Genomic DNA, 20,124 nt, shown 5'->3' with positions numbered 1-20,124 from the left:
TATTGAATAAGAAAAAAGTTGAAAGCCGGCACCAAAAACCTGTGTTTTCGCATATATTTGTTAGGACAGAGCAATCAAGCCTAAAAGATATCGGGTGCTCACCTGGTCAACTCCATGAAATAGCGAATAAAGAAAAAAATAGTATCACTCACCGGTACGGTAAAATCCAACATTTTTATTTAAGAAATCATTAAACAGGCCGCAGAGGGGAATAGAGCACATGAAAAGGACGACGGCCGTTTAGCACCGGTCTGCGCTTCCCCAGGACCCGTTGATGTGCTCCATTCCCCTCTGCGGCCAGTTTTAATATGATTTCTTGAATAAAAATATGTTGGATTTTACAGGACCGGTGAGTGCCACAATTTCTTCTTTATAGTATTATCTGATTTCAAAGAGTTTGCATGGCTAGAAATAAAAACCAGGAGCCACATGTCCTCCTTTCATCTTTATTTACCGTACCATTATTAAGCATATTATTGCTATGGACATAAAAGCAGTAGTGCCAGTGTTTAAGTGTTAATAAAGTAAACGGACCAGGTTCTGTCTCCGGCAAAGCCATGCCAGTGTGGTACAGCTGCCAATTGTATTGACCTAAGTCGGAGCCGACAACTGAAACATAAGAGTTGCAGTGAGAATGTTCCAGGTAGACGTCCCCTTTAATTATAGAAGTTAAAGTGATTCCATGGCATTCGTTAACTAGGTTTAAACATATTCTGCATGTAAGGGCAACCCTGGTCCTCATAGAATAACCCTTCCCTTTCTCATCAAACGACACTAAAATAAGGAAATCACTCCAATACTACAGACAGATCTACATACAGTGTATAAGGGCTAGTATTCACAATACAAAGCGCTCTCCTCGCACTCAAGTGGTATATAACCATTAAAAAACATGTATATACACACATTTATCAATAATGTAGGCAGAGATATTAGATTGGCACCTTATAGGAGGGACTCCTAAATCATCCTCAGACCTAAACCAGCTACTCAAGGCAGGATTATGGAAAAGCCGTCACATCCGCCTATCTCCCTCCATGATTGGCAATAAAAATCCCATACCTTTCCCATCCCTGAGAAATTGAGAGGACCAACCCATAAAATCCTGGCATTGTCCACAGTGTAGCCAGTGATATAACATCGGGTCAGCCATGAAGCTCCCACATAACCATACCGAAATGCATCCGTACCAGAATCAGAAGTCCTGTTCAGATTATTTTATAGTGGGATGATTATAAAGGTTATGCTTGAATTCATCAAACTAGTCAATCACGACCAAAAAATAAAATTAAATAAAAAGGATCCAGGGTTCTGCTTCCAATGAAGAGAAGAAACATCCACGTATGCCTAGTGCTGGGCCTGAGGGGCAGTGCATGATGCGGGGTTCATAGACCACCTAGGAACTTCTGTGTCAGACCCCGCAGGAGGTATAGAAAAGATAAGAGCGTGAAGGTACACTCCAAGCAGTAATTATACAGGATGAGTAATAGCTGATCTACAAATGTAACAGTTACATAAAAGGCCCACTGGGTTATTCCACACCAGTTCTTTTCAGAGTTTCTCACTAAAAAACACCTACAAGGAAAAAAGAAACTTACAAGTGAGGAATAAAATTGGCTGCCTTGATAGAAATACTGCTTAGACATTGCAAGAGAATAAAGTAGTTCGGGCAAGTTACGAGACCCTATTCAGAGTTCATTTGGATACAGTAATTATGGAGGTTGTGTAGTCACTTTATTATCAAAAATGTAGCACAACAGTCTCCCCCCCGTCTTCAGGATGTAAGTGGAGGGTGGAAGACAGAAGTGGGACTTTGGTCCTCAAGATGAGTTTTCAGTATTTTGGAAGACCCCATAACCCTCCCACAACTGAGTATACAAAACATGGACTCTGTAGTAATCGAGATCAAAAATCTTGCACTTTGCTCTTTGATGAGTAGATGGCAGGGGAGTGGTGAGCCCTCCTGAGCAAATTATTTACAGTGTCTAAATCTTCTGAGACGAGACGAGAGGTGGAAGAATTACCTCCATATACGTTGGGTGGATTACCCAAGATCTGCTCAAGTACCTTTGTCTTATATGGAAGAAATAGATAAACATGTATCAGTAGGCAACATGTCAGAAGCAGCCGAGTTCTCAATACATGACCGACAAGCAATGGAGAACGCAAGACCCTCTGTAACAGATACAGGATGGACGTAGAACATTAACCGAGCAGAGAGCGCTCCATCTTCTGTACCGTCTGTTTAGTGTCATCAGATCCCTGAAAAGAAAATGAACATCAGGTCGGGGTAGTATTGCATCTGCATTTTGAAGAGGTTTGTCTGCCATAACTTGATAGGGCTCGTCCCGAAGTCACGATCATGTCCCATCTCTCCTAAAGGTTATCCCCTGGTTGGTACTGGGGTTCAGTGGCAGTGAAATAGTCTTCCAAGAAGGCCTGCAAGTATTCAAATGTTGGACGCTCCTCTGGGTCTTTCCTCCAGCACTGCAACATCAGATCATGGAGGGACTCTGGGCAGTCTGGAGGACATGGCATTCGATAGCCACGCTCTACTTGATCTAGCACCTCTCGGTTCACCATTCCTGATAACATCGGAATCACAGGATTAGATAAGGGAGACTAATAGGGAATGAAACAACATACACTGATCATACTCACCGGGGTATGGGACCCTTCCTTTTGTGGTGAGCTCAGTCAGGAGGATTCCAAAGGACCATACGTCAGATTTAATGGTGAATCGTCCATATAATGCAGCTTCTGGGGCAGTCCACTTAATGGGAAACTTGGCACCTATCAGACAGAAATCATACATAAGTATTTGTGCTGAAACAGGACATATTCATCTTTCTTGTATTTCTGATAGGGGTCTAGAATAAAGACAGGAAAGCAATCACCACCATCTCTCCCCATCATTACACTGCAAGCATACTTGCTATATACTATATAAATATATATATTCAGAAAGACTCATATGACTTCTCCTGCACCATGTATGATGTAACTGTACACCAACGTCAGATCATTATACAGCAGCCACCATAGCTGGCTTCTTTCCGCTATTCCCAGGCATACATCACAAATGGAAGAAGCACATTACTGACTCAAGTCACTTGAGTCATTGAAAAGGTACATGATTAATTCTGTTTCAAGGGAGCGGCGGGGTTTTTTTTTTTTTTTTTTTTCAGATTGAGCTTGATAAATTAATCCTTAGAAAAAAAAAATGTAAGACCCCAATTATTCAAGACTGGTGTTTTGCATGCCAGTCCTGATGAAAAGTGCACTGCAGTGGTATGCACAAAATACATTATAGGTGGGCGCATCTTAATCAAATTAGCGCATTTTACAGCTGTCCTGCGCTTCATGAAGAAATGTACTCCAGTCAGAGAAGTACGTTCTGTCATAATTTACACCCCTCTCCAGACTGAACTCCACTCACTTTTCAAACAGTTACCGGGGTCAACATAAAAACCGCCAAAATTCACTAAATTTATGGTGAAATTTGTTTGACGAATGGGCATTTAACCTCTTCCCGATTGGGCAATTTTCCATATTTGTGCTTTCATTTTTTTTTTTTTTTCAACCCCTTCTTCCAGGAGCCATAAATTTTCAGTTAATATAACCATGTGAGGGCTTGATTTTTGCAGGCCGAATGGTAGTATCAAGTAATTTACTGGAAAGTGGGACAAGTACCGCAAAATAGCGTAAAAAAAAAAAAAGTGCAATTTTGCAATTCTTTTTTGGGAGTTTGATTTACAGCTTTCATTTTTACTATATAATGACCTGGCAATATGATTCTCCAGGCGAGTACGATTATGGCGATACCAAATATGAATAGTTTTATTTAAGTGGTGAAAAAAAATTTCACTGGTGTTATTTTCCAAGACCTCATAACGTTGCCAATTTTCGGGTGATGGAGCTGTGTGAGATTGATTTTTGCCATCATCTGCTGGCAAAGAGGTTTGCATATGACATAACTGTACATCATATGTCATTAAAAGGTTAAGTGTCTATTTTTAAAAGAAAAATTTTGATTATTAATAACAAACACTAACTCATTTACAGTAGTGATACATTGATTTGCATAATTGATAGTGATCAATCATTCTCACTACTAAAGGTAAAGGGGCTGTCCACTACTGGACAACCCCTCATCAGTGGCCTTAAAGTGCTGCATAAAGTTAGTAACCAAAAAAATAAAAAATTGTAGTTAGCCTCTGGACCAGCGCCACTGCTCCGCTCTCAGCACGGAGTCTCCAGCTGGTCCTCTGACAGACTTTATCGTGACCGCTGCAGCAGTCACATTTTTTGTCCAAGTGGAAGAAGCAGACAAAACCGTTAAGGCTGAACCAATCTGTAGCTATGGATTGACTGTCTCAGGCACATTACCTGGTTTGTCAGGCTAGCGATGGGCGACACTGGGCTGAGCGCAGTTCAGCAGCGCTGGTCCGAAGGGAAAGTATAGATTTAAAAAGCAAAAAAACTTTCATGGCACACCCTCATTTTCTGTATTCAGGCAGGCGGGCGCTAATAAAAGCCGTAAAAGGTCTGAGTGTCAAGCCCATAATCACCCATAGTACGCCTGTTTGAAAGTGGCCTGAGGCCCAGATCACACACCAAGTGACAGGTAGGTGACTCTAAAGTGGTTTACATGTTTGGTGAATATTTACAATACTTTTTGTAGTTGTATAGTGTTTATTTCTAGTATACTAAAAATGTATCAGACATATAAAATCTTGATCCTTTTCAATAATAACCTTCATATCTAGTTTATAATAGTGGTACTATGACTTGTATGCCAAATAGACGTATGGAAGGTTAAGAAAAAAAAAAAAAAAGAAGAAAAAGAGTAATTTGTATACGGCAAATTAAGATAACCCAGAGAGCTGTGGCAATGAACCACTGATCGGTCCGCAGCGTGCTGCATCCATTCTGTTTGCCGTCTTACACTTACTTAGAATGTTGACTAAACAGAAAAACAGTGGGCACGGTAAACAAGCAGTCCTATGTAATTACATGGAGTGTGTATATAATTACGAGTAGACTGCAATAAATGGCGATTCTGGGTATGTGGAGATACCTTGCCGGGCTGTGTACTCATTATCTTCAATTAGTCGTGCCAGTCCAAAGTCAGCCACTTTACACACGAGGTTCTCTCCTACTAGGATGTTGGCAGCTCGGAGGTCACGATGCACGTAGTTCATCCGCTCTACATAGGCCATGCCAGATGCAATCTGTTACAAAGGAAGGAAAAGAAATGTATGAGCTGGATGCAAACAGAAGACATTGCTTGGCTCATATGACGCCACCAGACGTACCTGTGCAGACATGTCTACAAGCTGCGGAAGCCTGAGGTAGCTGCCCATATCACTCTTCAGGAAGTCCAAGAGGCTGCCTGAGAGCACAGACATGGAAGTAGTAAGACACTGCCATACACAATGGAGCAATATCTATGTAGTCTGTCAATACCAACCTTTGCTCATGTACTCTGTAACAATGTAGATGGGCTCTTCGGACACTACCGCATACAGCTGTACAAGCTTCTCATGCCGTAGTTTTTTCATAACTTGGGCCTCCTGGAGGAACGCTTCAGGGGACATAGTACCAGGCTTGAGAGTCTTTATGGCCACCCTTGTGGTTCCATTCCAAGTACCTAACAGCAAGACAAATCTACTCTGTCAAATGATGGCACTAAATCAACATCAACACACATCACTATTGGAGTAGAGAGAAACACGAGTGTTTCGGCACATTCAAAGCTTAATGGGGCTATTCCCATACATGACGACATATAGCTAAGATATGCCACTACATACTGAATAGTAGGGGTCTCCAAGAATGGACCCTAACCAATCAGTAGAATCAAGCGAACAAAGCCTCTTCAGCTTTCTTTCTGCACATTAAAGAACCCAATCAACCACTGTGCCATGACCAACAGCATGAGTGTTCCTGATCAGCGTCCGGTCTGGATCGTGCTATGCAGGGAACTATGCTCATGATCGTGAGGCAGTACACATAACATTGTGGGTTACAGTTAAACTAGACAAAATGTACAATTGGGGGAGGAAGGTTGAACTTTATGGACCTAGGTCTTTATTCAACCTGCGTTACTAGGTTACTTATGACATACTATATATGCATGCATAAAACCAGTACTCACCCATCCATACTTCTCCAAAGCAACCCTGCCCCAGTTTTAACTCCAGACGTAAAGAATCCCTTGGAATTTCCCATGCATCCTTGGCGAGTCCCTGAGTCTGGGGCTTGGATGTGGGGCACACATTAGTCAGTCGGTGACACAAGCCATCTGCATGTTCTAAAGATAAGGAAAAATAGGTGAGCATTTATAAAAATGTTTTTTATGCTACAGTAACACGCAGAAACCTTCTACCTTCCATCTACCGGATATCACAATAGTCCTTTAAACAGCTCAGCAACTCATCCCAAATGGACCAGTTAGAAAAGACTTTAATGATCTACTAAGGCCTAAATGCAACCTAGAAGCAGGTCAGAGCCCCCCAAACTGGTGATACAGCCATCTAGGTCCTTTAAAGTCTATTTCAAGGCTAGGTTCACACATTTTTGTCTTTGTTTTTGTTTTTTGCTGTGATTTCAGAACATTAAGGTAAAAAAAAATAAAAAATGAATGTACACTCATCTTAAATGTATCCATCTAAAGGCACTCAAAAAGAAAACAAAATATCACATGAGCCACATGCTAATAAACAGATGAGTGCCTGCTGAACGTTCCTGGGACCCTTACGTGTGAGATTATTCTGCTGTAAGGTCGTTATTAAAGGGAAGGAGCTACGATTTATATTTTTGTATTAATAATTTTATAATCAATTTTTAATTCAATTTCATTGTTAACTTTTTTTTTTTCCTGCAGCCACTTGGGGCTGCCATTTGCATTTGCTTGTGTGCAACACTTAGTGCTGTCCGACCACATCTCCTACACTGTGGCTGCTTCCTGCTGAGACCTAGGCACGCCCTCGGGCTGTCCAGGTCACAGCTGTGGGAGGAGATCAGCAGCATTTTTGTGTTGCCCGCAGTGTATGCCGCTAGCTACACTTTCCCCCTGCCACCGTTTAGTGCTCAACACAAGTTGAGGTGACAGGAGCTGCCAGGCTGTGAGTGAGGTCCTTGATAAGGCGAGTATCAGCTGGGGGGAGCAGTGATTGCAGCCTGACATCAGTAGTATAATACAAGGCTGCAGATCATAGCTCACCGCTATGTTCAGAGCACAGCAGAGAAATCATCACACTGCTGTGCTCTGAACACATTGACTCAGCAGAGCCATGTATCTAATGCCCATCATGGTGACTATGTGGGCCCATTATACTATATGGTGCACTATGTGGGGACCATTTTACCACATGGTGCACTATGTACACCCCTGATGATACTCCCCGGAGCCGTGTATCTAATTCCCATCATGGTGATATTCCAACCCCCCCTTCCTAGAGCCATGTACCTAATGCCCATTAAATTATACTACTGCTCCCATAGAAGTAGACAGAGGAGGGTAACACATTTCTAAGGGAGTAGTAGTGTTATGTGTGACCCGGCTCTGTCCACTTCTATGGCAGCCAGGGCTGTGAAGTCGGTAAGCCAAACCTCTGACTCCACAGCACTGCCTCACTACTGAGCATGTGCATAAAGTGCAGCACAGATTCATCTCAACTAAAAGTCTAGATCCTTAGATCAGGAACAGACATTTCATAACTTTCCCAAATTCTTATGGAAACATTTACAGCACATTCCGCATTGTACTACTGTACCCAGTTTATTATATATTTTAGGTGTCTGTCCATTTTATATTGAATCCAACTCCACCAAAATGGTCACTGATTTACACTACTGCTCCCACCAGGGCTGTGGAGTCATGTGTGACCCTGCTCTGTCCACTTCTAATAGGAGTACTAATGCAGTGGACGGAGCGGGGTCACACATTACACCACTACTATCATAGAAGTGGACTGAGCGGGGTCACACATTGCACCACTGCTCCCATAGAAGTGGACTGAGCAGGGTCACACATTGCACCACTGCTCCCATAGAAGTGGACTGAGCGGGGTCACACATTACACCACTACTATCATAGAAGTGGACTGAGCGGGGTCACACATTGCACCACTGCTCCCATAGAAGTGGACTGAGCGGGGGTCACACATTACACCACTACTATCATAGAAGTGGACTGAGCGGGGTCACACATTACACCACTACTATCATAGAAGTGGACTGAGCGGGGTCACACATTGCACCACTGCTCCCATAGAAGTGGACAGAGCGTGGTTCACACATTACACCATGCTTGCATAGAATTGGATGGAGCGAGGTCACACAACATACATTAGCTACTGCATATCTAATCCCATCCAGTGTGATACATTCCGGTGAGCCCTATATCTAATCCCATCATGTGATACTCTACGCGTATCTAACTGCAGCATGTGATACACTCCATGTATCTAATCCCAGCTTATGATACAGCGAGCAGCACCAACTAACAGAATCTGTGCTACCGGCCGTTCTCGGTGACACTGTACTTGTCATTAACATTAATACTTTTCATTTTTTCAATTATTGAAAAAAGAATTTATTTTTTTTTTAATGTCCTCTTCTTTTTAAACCTTTTCTGTTAACTAACAATGCAGGCACTGGCTTCGTAATAAAGGGCACATTGCTCCCGCACACACCTAGCCACTTCAATCAAAGGCACAAGGGAGGGGTTAGAGTAACTGTACTGTAGAAGACTCAGGACACTTCAGGGTTTCACGAAAACAGTTGACAATTGCCTGTATTTTGCATGCAGTGCTTGAAATGTTACAACTTCATTTTCACTTTTTCGGTGTACAATGACAGACAAGCTAAACTGCACAAGATCTGTGTAGAGTTGTCAGCAGTTTGGAGGGCTTAGCTACACCATAATATACCACAAGCAATCCATGGTAGAGCTTCAGAGTAGTTTACACATTGGAATTGCCAGCGGTTGTCAAAGATCAAAAATACAAAAAGGAAGTGGTAAGCATCGGATGACCTCTCTTCTGCTCAGGATGGTGTGGAGAAATAAACACCAACAGATTCCAAAAACACAAAAAGGGGAAAAACACAAATGCCACCCGTGTGTGAAGCAATTACCACCATATAGCATTTATTTTTATTGTGTCTGGAGCTATGGGGATGGAGGAACAAACATTCTTTAAGCCCACTTCAAAGGCAACAGAAGACCAAAGGGCGCTGTGGAGGAACTTCCCTTTAGATGTTAACTGGCAATGAGCTCACATAAAACACAATGGGGGAAACAACTAAACTATTGAACAAACCGTCAAATCTTCATCCAGAGCGTTACCTTCTCCTTAGCATAAGACTAGACACAAACTACTCCTTCATTTATAAACCATGTTAGATATCTCCAGTACAAGACTCAAAATAAACTTCACTAAAGTTCTTGCTGCAAATATTCCTTAAAAGTTGGCCAGAGACTATTTTAATCGTTTGACACAACACTTACAAATTGCACATTTAGTACATCTCCCCCAATATGTTTTTCTAGGCTATGTATTAGGCATTCTGTTATTCCACCCTCTGGTGCCACCTATGCGCCCCATGTTGGTCTTACTGCTGTAATAAGCCACCAGTTGCTGAAGGTTGCTGAACTGTGTTCGAGACGTAATATAGAAACCACCGCTGTCCAACTTCCGGATCTTGTAATGTTTCACGTTTAGACCACGGTTGGGATCATAGTCGGAGACAGAGAGACAATAGGCACCTGCAGATACAAGAAAACACACAGGAAAATGAAGTATTAATCAGACAAGTCAATACATAAGGTAAGTGCACAGAGATTGTGACATAACATTCAACACATCACAAGTATCACACTATGCCACCATGTTACAGTACATACTTATAGCCTTCACCCCTCTTCTCTTCACGCCCCAGTAGAATAACTATCCCACTTGTTTTAGGACTTTCAATCAGACACTCTGCTGCAGCTCTGTCTTGCTCCGAGGAGACAAACAGAATGCATTTGGACGAGGTCCCAGTTCTAGTATAAATGAGCATTGGGACCTGGATAGCGGGAAGGACATTAGGAGGTGCCAGGAAGAAAACCCCAAGTTACAGGTTTCAAAAAGGAGTTTGCAATACAGTTTTGAGTCACTTGTTACACGATACTAAATTCCCAGATAACAGGTAAGAGTTCCTTCTGCTGCAAAATGTAATGTACAGTATATTCTTGTATTACTGGCCAGACAACATTGTAAAGAGTGTGAGCGAGAAGATGTCCTGTGTGGACCCATCCTAAAAGCCGTTACATCGGATGATTATCGGCTGGCTGTTTAGAAGACCTTTAAACAAGTATTGATCAACTTGATGGATCATACTGGATAAAGACCAGATAAATCAGCACAAAATAAAAAGCCCCATGTCTATAGAAAAAACAAACACCTGAATACTCAGGGGAGCAAGAGGAGTAAAATAAGAGCGACAATCTGCACATTTTTTACCTGGTGACAAGTCCTCTTTTAGGCCATGTTCCCGCAATGAGTATTTGGGTAGATTTCATGTTGTTGATTTTCTGCAGCATTTCTCCTCCTATTAGGTTACTTGCATTTTTTCCTTTGCTTTTTTTAGTGTTTTTTTTTTTTTTTTAACTGCATTTCTATTGCTGCGATTTTTATATTATTTTGTTGGTATGTCATGATTTAATTAAAGCCGCCTTGTGTTCAATACTCTCTGGTATTTGGCTTTGACAAAACTACTGAAACAGTCATGAGCGGATTACATGTGCTTTTAGTGCGTTTCTGCAGCGGAAACGCATATGCATTTTTTTACCTGCAGTTTTTCCACATGTAATGCATGGGGATATGCTGCACATAAAACTCAGCGTACCCGCAAGAGAAATTGACATGTTGCAGATTTCAAAGACAGGTCAGTTTATGCAACATTACATGTATATATACCCGATCTCAAAAGAGTAAAGGTGCGCATGCCCGGCCTCCGCTCCATTTGTCGTCAACGGGACTAGCGGAAATAGTCAAGTGCTCTACTACTCCCATAGACAATTAATGGAGGAGAGGCAGTACAAGCTCAACACGGCTTCATTCAAGACAGGGCTCTGCAAAACACAGTTCTTGAGATCGCAGGACATTTGTAATGTATTAGCCTGGGATCATGGTTTTTTTTGGGGGGGGGGGGGGGGTTCTGTGAAGCTATGGTACCATTGAAGATCTATAATGACATAAGTACATAAAAAATAAAAACAAAATACAAAACTTTATAAAATGCAGTATTTTTCCCTGTTTTGAGTAATTTTTTTTACATTCATACATTGTTGTCCGCATTAATATTAAAGGAGCACATGAAAACAAAACACAAGTTGTGGGATTTTTTGGCACGGTGTACTGTTTGAGCACATAAGAAGCCAGTTGTAATCGGGTTTTGTAAAACCATATGGCTACAATAAAAGAAAATGTAATGCCTCTTCTCTTCGGATTGATGCATTTCCATCGATTCAATCACACATATATATTGCAACATGATAGTTTGGACACCTCCAGTGTATTTCTGAACAATATTAATGGCAACTGAGAAAAATTACAAGAGCCGGACGTCGCCATGAGTCTCATTTACTACAGCAATTTTCACTCCTTAATTGCCTTAAAAAAAAGTTAAATATTTAAAATGTGTTCACTTCTTGCTCATACGGCCCTTTTGTGGGGTTATTACTCTGGTTATTCATGAGTTTTTTTTGTTACTGTGATGTTCCCACACAGTGAGAACACGAACGTCAGAAAGATATAGTGCGATGAAAAGGAGAATAAAAATGTATTGTGACAAATGCAGTAAAACGGTGCGTGGTGAAGAACGGTCCGCAAATAGATACACAGGAAAGACCGAGATGTCGGGTGCGCACTGTCAGATCTACTCCCCTTCTAAGAGGAGACATCAAAGTAAAATAGGGTAACAGCGTGAGACAGAGTCGAGACTCCTGAAGAAGCAGATGAAGCAAACTGTTGTACAGGCATGTGAGGGAATAGCCGGTGGCTTCATGTCAGCCTCAGCCTCCCATTACTGCACCATGAAAAGAAATATATTAGGGCTGAAACTGCACAGCATCTCCCCCTAGCTCCATGCACAAGAGGGAAAAGGGAAAGTGGAGCCCTGAGGCCGCGAGCAAACACATCGCTTCTAGTTGCTACGGGTAACAAGGATATTCATCTCACTGACCCACTTACTGTGGCTCCCCCCTCCTATACAAAATGTGCCCCCTCCTCGCTCTGCCAGAAGGGTGGTGAGGAAAGAGAAGCCGAGGATGAGAGGAGTAAAGGAGCGAAGGAGGAACGAGAGATTACACATCTCCACTTCTTTTCTAGGATTCTCCGTGCCTTTACCTCAGCTGCCCCCTTTCTTCCTCACATACAACCTGCTCTGTTCCAATTTAGCAATAAAAAATAACACTCTGCTCCCTCCCAGGTCTCGAATAATACAAGATCTAGCACTGGGGTTCAGTCCCTGTCCTCTTCACAGCTCGAGACGAAAAGAGCCTATGGGTGCATTAGCACTGGGAGATTATCCTGCATAATGGCTCTTAAGAATGCGCCTTTCACCATAATCTTTCCTTGCACAATGCTCTTTCATGGTGTGAAAGGATAGTCTGCGCAGCACAAAAGATCATCGTCTCGACAGCACATCGTCCTGTGTAAAGAAGATTCCGCACGGTCAAGAACAATGGCAGTCTATGTGCACTGAGAGATCTATGACAGAGCGCTTACTGCGTATCGTTTACTTTGGTCTGCCTGTGTGAACCGGCTAGTAAAAGACTGCCGATGGCCACCAATTGGTGAACCTTAACCCATGTAACGCACACACTGGCAGCCCCTTGTCATTTGTCCAGATCAGCACGTGTCACGCCTTATACACATCTCCTATTAGAAATTGCAGCACACACTGACTTGCAGTTATGAAGCTATTGAAAGCTCTCCCTAAAATGTAGCCCTTAGTTACGTTCCTACTACATGGACAGTGGTGCACTTTACCTTTGGTGGTCTCACTCTCTCGCACCAGGAACGTTCCTCGTGGATTCTCTTGGTTCAGCAGCAGTCGTTCAGACTCTCTACGGGTAATCTTGCCCAAGTACCACCTGCAGAGGAGTATAGTCAATGTCACCACATTTCATGGGCCTTAACCACAGAGGTTAGCATATACCAAATTCCAGGAGAATTATAGTGGAGAGAAAATAATTATAAAGTTGGAGTATACAAGGGTGGGATGCAATAGAATAAAGTGAAGCTCCTTCATGTGGTAGGGTATGTCACATAAAACCTCTCACCTATCCAAGGTACAGGTGATCAATATATGATCCAAGTACCCCACCAACCACTCGAACGAAGCAGTAGTTAAAAATGCACCAGTCATGCCATTCAATATCTAGTCTACAGGTCTCCATCATTCTTGTCAGTCCTATTATGTTCTCTCTGGAGGGAGAACTGCTTGAAGCGGACGCCCATTTTGGGTTCAAGCAGTGAGACACTATTCATCATACATTTAGCGTCTATCGATTGTTGGAAGGATAGTTCCTTTCAGGAAAAAATCTTGACACTGTTACACTGTGTGCTACCCCCTCAGGCCCTGCACTATCATAACAGTATCTGTTTTGCTTGGAGTGCTCCTTTAAATGGTTGAAAAGACTATTCTCTACTGTAAAATTATTAAAAATTACCATCTACATTGATAACTCACAAAGGGGCAAATAACGCAACATGGCATCTACTTGTCCTACTGACCCATAGTAAGAAAACCAGGTGAGGAACAATCAGAGAAAAGGTATAATAGAAACAAGTCACCAATTCTGCATTTATCACCTGCTCCTGGTGTTGTCTCCCACTCTTGAGAAAAAATACTGACCAAATACTGATAGTGGGGCCGTGGCTTAGTCTGAAGAAAGTTCACCAAGAAGACAACTAAGGACAATGTTATACTTCCTATGACATGCCTCTACTGAAACTGAAGGTCTTCAATAACAGCATACTAAGGAAAGGCAATTTATGCAGATATTACCATATTTCAATGACCCGAAAACAAGACTCAGCTTGAAAGGGAAGAAAAATAAGAGCATTGAGGATATATGTAAGGGAGGGTGATAGACAGCCATGTATCAAGTACTCACTCTTCTGCCTGGATGGAGTCAGAAGGAGCCACATAGTTGCTGGGAATATAGCCGGTCTGTCCTGAGCTGAGTGAACGAGCCAACCACCAGTCACCTTCCCTGCAGGACAGAACACTTTATTTCGATAAACCAATTGCAATGATGCCGACATGACATACAATGGACAGACTGGATCATGCAGTAGCCATCTAGCCACATACCTGATGTCTGGTCTCCTGTGGTGCAGCATGTGAGAGAAAGAAACAGGGGATCATACATGGTGACAGAGAGAAGCAGTGCAAGATTGTCAAAGGCAGCGCGCCCAAGCAGGAGCCAAAAACAGGACAACTGATTACAAAGGAAAAGCCAACACTGACAGATCAGACTGGAATTTGGGCAAAAAACATTATTATAGAAAATGGCTTAACAAAGAAAGTGTAACACTCCTCACGCAGATGTTAAAGGCAGTGTCAACCTTGCAACAATTTTTATTTGCTCCAATTTATATAAAAAAAAAAAAAAAAAAAAAAAGGAAGCAACTACCAGATAGTTATCAAGAATTTTCTACCATTTTTTCATGTACAGTTCCTAAGCAGACCTGTGTTCTTCCAGGAAGACCCCATACTAAGTAATCCTGAGTAAACAGATTCTGTGCCACTTTCCAATTCTCATGAACATACCCTTTGGAGGTTACAAAAAGTAACAGCATGTGACCAAAGGATCAGAATACACAGGGTTTGTTTGCAGTCTGTAACCATGGGAACACATAGATCTACATAGAAGCTGTATACACAAAATTATAGGGATTTTGAAGAAGACCATTTGCAAAGCCTCCCATTTTTTGTTTTAGATTAATTCGAGAGATTACAAAAAAAATAAAAAATAGCTGGACACAGACATATCTCATATATATATATATATATATATATATATATATATATATATATATATATATATATATATATATATATATATATATATATATATATATATATATATATATATATATATACACATACATACATACATACATACATACATACATACACACACATCGTATATACATATATGTATATCTCTTTGAAAAGAGTATTTAAATGGATAGTAAAAATATATATTTTTATATGATTTAACTCCTTCACACCCCAGGAATGCATCGAGGGGGGTGGAGTGGGGAGAAAAAGGGGAGCGCCAGAACAATTTCTCGATGCAATTGTGCTATTTAAAGCTCTGCTCTTTGCTGATAGCAGCAGGTCCCAGATGTATAACATAGCCGCTACCTGCCCAGTATGGAGCTTTTGAGCCCCACTTCATACACTCACTCCCAAAATGCGATGTGCATGTACGCCACATGATGAGTAGTGGTTAAACGATATGTTGTTTTCTGATGACATGTTCTCTATAAGGCAGATCTGTCATGGCTCCTATACTACATACAATGGAAGCACAGAACAAAAGAGAGGGCCACTAAGCTTACATTTATAGTTGTATGTAATTTTAGGATTTAACTTTAGTATAAAACGGCTTAGAAATGCTATCAAACATCACAAAGTTAGCTTTAAGTCCAATTAATTGGAGAGAAGTTGAACAGCAACCAAAGTTTTTTTTTTAACACTAAAATACACAATCAAATTATATAACAATAACATGTGACCTGCTACATAGCCAGTGATTGGCTGCAGTGGTCATATGTCCGTGTCAGGATCTCATCGCTGTGGCAGGAAGTACAGAGACAGGTGGGGAAGAACCATCTTTCTACCATAAACATGCAGGCTTAACCTGGTCAGGCATGTATGTTTATTTCTAACAGAGAACGCAGAATAAGCCATAGGAACAAGTGACCGGGCATGTTCATATCCAACATGCCCAATACTTCTTCCCCCTTAAGTCAACAGCTACATGTAGGTTTGTCAATGACTGAGTGTTCCCTCCATGAATACAGTAGAATTATAATTATGTTCCTTGATCATACAAGTCAAAACAGCACAATATTTTTTTCGTGCCATTTGGCGTAGAAGAGTACTCCTTTCTCAACACTACGCCTCGCTTACATGTGCTTGGAGGAATATACTGGAGATGGTCTTAAATAACAATCCCCTTCCATAGGGCTATTCTAGGAAACACTATTTTAGCAACAGTATCACTAACATAATGCAGCAGGGGGCATCAAATTTCCGTCAGTGCCTAGAATCTGGAACTTATTCACACAGCTTTCAATCAAAGACGTGCGATTCCATTCATAATAAATATACACTGTGTATATATAATAACAGTAGACTTTCCATCTGAGGACGGCGCACCAGGAGAAAACTCCCATGCTGAGAAAGAGGGGGAACTCCCAAAAGGTAGACATTGTATGTAGCAACACGTCAATAGGAAATAAAAAAACAAAGGTTTGGAACTGTGAGATTCTTCGAGGGAATCTGTCAGCAGGTTTTTACTACGAAATGTCAGAGCTGCATGATGTAAGGGCAGAGGCCCCGATTCCAGCAAAGCATCACTTACTGGACTGCTTGGTGTAGTTTTAATAGAATCCCTGTTTTCTCTGCTGTATATGTAGCAGTGGTCAGAACACTGAGCTCTGTATAACCCCTCCTACCCAGACGGGCAGCTTTGGGTGCTTTTCCACTGCGTTTAGACACCTGTTCAATGGCTGCGTCAGTGCTTGCGTCCGAACCCAGCGCAAAATGGGATTCAACGCTATGTGCTGACGGGGCCCATAGACTATAATGGAGCCAACACAGTATACTGCGTCTGAGTGTCCATCTCCGCCACACGTTCACTTTGTTGATACCATTATAGTCTATGGCCTTGTCGACGCATAAGCCCAAATGCAGTTTTGCAGGCGGGTGGGGAAGGTCCGGAAGTAAGCTTCGACACAGCCACTGAATGGGTGCCTAAACGCAGCGTGAAAGCACCCTTACTGTATACTCTACATTGTCAGCAAGCTGCCAATCAGAATCAGTGGTGGTGGAGGGGGTTACACATGACATCTGGTCCTGCAGTGATAATCTCCTGCTGATAAATCACTGATAGTAGCTTGCTCCAATTTCAATACAATGAGCAAGTGACATCCCTGGAATCAGGCTCCCTGCCCCTACATCATGCTGCTCCCAGATTAAAAAGCAAAAACATACTGACAGATTCCCTTTAATAAAAGCAATATCTCAAAAGAAAGCGCGTCCATTAAATAGGTTTGAAAAATTGCTAATTAAAAACCTTATGTTTCGAAACGCAAAGGCCGTCCTCCTAGGATCTACCCCAGTTATTTTTAAACCATGTGAAACAAAAGTATTTTTTTAATATATTTTTTTTTCTATTGTTGTGCTGCTGGATACAATTTCTAAATTTTGGAACCTACACGCATTATAGGCTTGTGCTACAAACAATAAGTAATTATTAGGGCTGGACTATCTGAAGAATACACTACTGACGATACTATACAGAATGAAGTTACTGATGATCTTTAAGACCTGGATGAAAAGCAAACAAACCGCATAAGAAATATACAAAGTAGCCACAGAAATGTTAATGCCGCCACTCAGCGAAGGAGTCTAGATGTCTTATAAATAATGAGGTCATACATGATCCACTCACGTGTTGTTGACGATTTGTAATCTGTCCCCCTTTTTGAAAGATAAGTCCGTTTCTGTCCGAGACTCATAATCATAAAGGGCTACAAAGGTGGTGACGCCCCCTACAGAGAGAAGAGGAGAATGGACAGTAATTTCTTTAATGTACCTGGCTTATAAAAAAACAAACCAAAACACAAAATCAGTAACGACAGAACTTTAGTGTAAGACATAACCCAATTACAACAGATGGAGCAGATTTCTAGTGGTTGGGCTAAATCATTTCAGTCCTATGAACATATTGCCTTTCTAAAGTTGGATCATTAACTATTGTTATATCTAAACCCAACTTAACTCAAGTAAAATCATGGACATTCAGTCTTGTAGAAAGTCTGCAGAAAATACAAGAGATACCTGCTAACCTGTCCCATTTTCAACTAACAAAAGTTAAAGAGGTGGGACATAGCCAAGGGGTCTGTCTTAATGATCCTGGTGTCTCACAATAGAGAGGGCAGAGGGGGGGGAGGCTCCTGCTGCAGCTAGTTGTCTTGGTGGGAAGAAGCATGAGGTTATAAAAAAGAAAACATAGAGTACACTCACCTTCATGACTAAGATCTAGAAAAAAAAAATCACTGATGTACCCAGGAAACTGCAGCCCCCAAAATTGGTATTTAAATTAATATTTGCATACACACTATGTCTGACAAAGAAGAAAGTCCCTATCACCACAAAATATGTTACAAGAGCTTTTATTGTAATATTATAGGTCTAGTAAATTTACTTTTGAAGTATTCAGTATTTAGAGTATCACTACTGGATAAACACTAGTGGATAAACACCTTCAATATGGGATGCCAAAGCTATTAGACCCCGAGGGAGCGATCCAGGAAGGGGGCAAGTCAGTCACTGTGCATCTACTATTCTCTACCGTGCGGTAAGCCACCATTGAACCCACCCAGATATTATGGTTCCTTATTTTACTATGGACGGTGCGGGGCCCGTTACACTGTATGGATGACTGTGCGGGGCCCGTTACACTGTATGGATGACTGTGCGGGGCCCGTTACACTGTATGGATGACTGTGCGGGGCCCGTTACACTGTATGGATGACTGTGCGGGGCCCGTTACACTGTATGGATGACTGTGCGGGGCCCGTTACACTGTATGGATGACTGTGCGGGGCCCGTTACACTGTATGGATGACTGTGCGGGGCCCGTTACACTGTATGGATGACTGTGCGGGGCCCGTTACACTGTATACTGGTTGGCCCACATCTTTGTCCAAGTTTTTCATTTCGGCCCTCTGTATGTAGGGAGTTTGACATCCCTGATATGGAGGAAGTCAGAGCAGCCGTAGCCCAAACTTGTGTTGAAGTTAGAAGGTGGGGACAATGAAGCTGGCGCTGAGGGTGCAGGGCTCACATGACAATCTCATGTGAGCCCTGGGAATGCGAGTGACGACACATGGCTGGAACAGCGCTTAGGCTATGTGCCCACGATGCAGAAATGCTCCGGATTTTTTCCTGAGCGTTTCTGCATCTCCCTGGCAGAAAAAAATGCATGCGGATTGTACATGCGTTTTTCCTGCCAGGGACAAGCGGAAGTGAAGAGTTCTACACATGCATTTCCGCATGCGGGTGTCAAGCGCTTTCCAAGCGATTTTAGCGTCACTTGGAAAGTGCTTGACAACTTGGTCACACTATATAAATCCATGCAACAGGTATGGATTTATATAGTGTGACCGTAAAGAATAAATAAAAAAGAAAAATATCATACTTACCTTCTGATGGCCCCCGCAGTCTTGAGTCGCTCCGGTCTGGCTGGCCCGCAGCTCGCGGTGCACTGAAGGACCTGCCGTGACTTGACTGAATGACGTCAGAGCAAGTCCTTCAGTCCACCGCGATCCGCCGGCAAGGGAAGACATGGAGACCGGGGGCCATCAGAAGGCAAGTATAATATTTATTTTTTATTTTATTCTTTTTTTTTACAGGTTCTATGGTACCCGGGTCCGGAGGAGAGTCTCCTCTCCTCCAGACCCGGGTACCATACGCACATTGAAACGCTTGGATTCTGCATGTACAGATCTAGTGATGCGGAATCCAAGCATTCGAATGAAAGTCAATGGCGGCGAAAACGCAGCACTTCCGCAAAATAATTATAGATAAGTATAGATTTATTTTTTTTATATTTTACCATTCTTTAAGGTCACAGTATACACTGTGTTCCAAATTATTATGCAAATAATATTTTCTCAGATTTTCCCAAATTACCTATATGAATTGCAGTCATTGTAATTTTCCAGTCAAATAACTATTAGAGTACAATTGAAAGGTTTTTGTACAAACTGCCTATGATAACAGTATATTTTTAAAAAAATTAAAAACTCAAACTGCACT

The 20,124-nt window shown here is 41.9% G+C and overlaps 1 protein-coding gene across 1 annotated transcript in view; it reads right to left on the bottom strand.

Moving 5' to 3' along the window:
- Positions 1-432: 432 nt before the first annotated feature.
- Positions 433-20,124, bottom strand: part of SRC (SRC proto-oncogene, non-receptor tyrosine kinase) — a 42,126-nt gene continuing 22,434 nt past the window's right edge. Inside the window, exons 3-12 of the mRNA XM_073683845.1 lie at positions 17,753-17,852; positions 14,177-14,275; positions 13,047-13,150; positions 9,626-9,775; positions 6,161-6,316; positions 5,474-5,653; positions 5,319-5,395; positions 5,081-5,234; positions 2,662-2,793; positions 433-2,585 (exon numbers count right to left, since the gene is read on the bottom strand). Coding sequence (XP_073539946.1) covers positions 2,377-2,585; positions 2,662-2,793; positions 5,081-5,234; positions 5,319-5,395; positions 5,474-5,653; positions 6,161-6,316; positions 9,626-9,775; positions 13,047-13,150; positions 14,177-14,275; positions 17,753-17,852 — 1,361 coding nt within the window. The 3' untranslated portion in view covers positions 433-2,376. The remainder of the gene's footprint in view (positions 2,586-2,661; positions 2,794-5,080; positions 5,235-5,318; positions 5,396-5,473; positions 5,654-6,160; positions 6,317-9,625; positions 9,776-13,046; positions 13,151-14,176; positions 14,276-17,752; positions 17,853-20,124) is intronic.

This window comes from Phyllobates terribilis, unplaced genomic scaffold (genome assembly GCF_046119375.1).
Source record: "Phyllobates terribilis strain yellow unplaced genomic scaffold, ASM4611937v1 Scaffold_5__5_contigs__length_657084704, whole genome shotgun sequence".
Classification (NCBI taxonomy): Eukaryota; Metazoa; Chordata; class Amphibia; order Anura; family Dendrobatidae; genus Phyllobates; species Phyllobates terribilis.
This window is presented reverse-complemented; position numbering and strand designations above follow the sequence as displayed.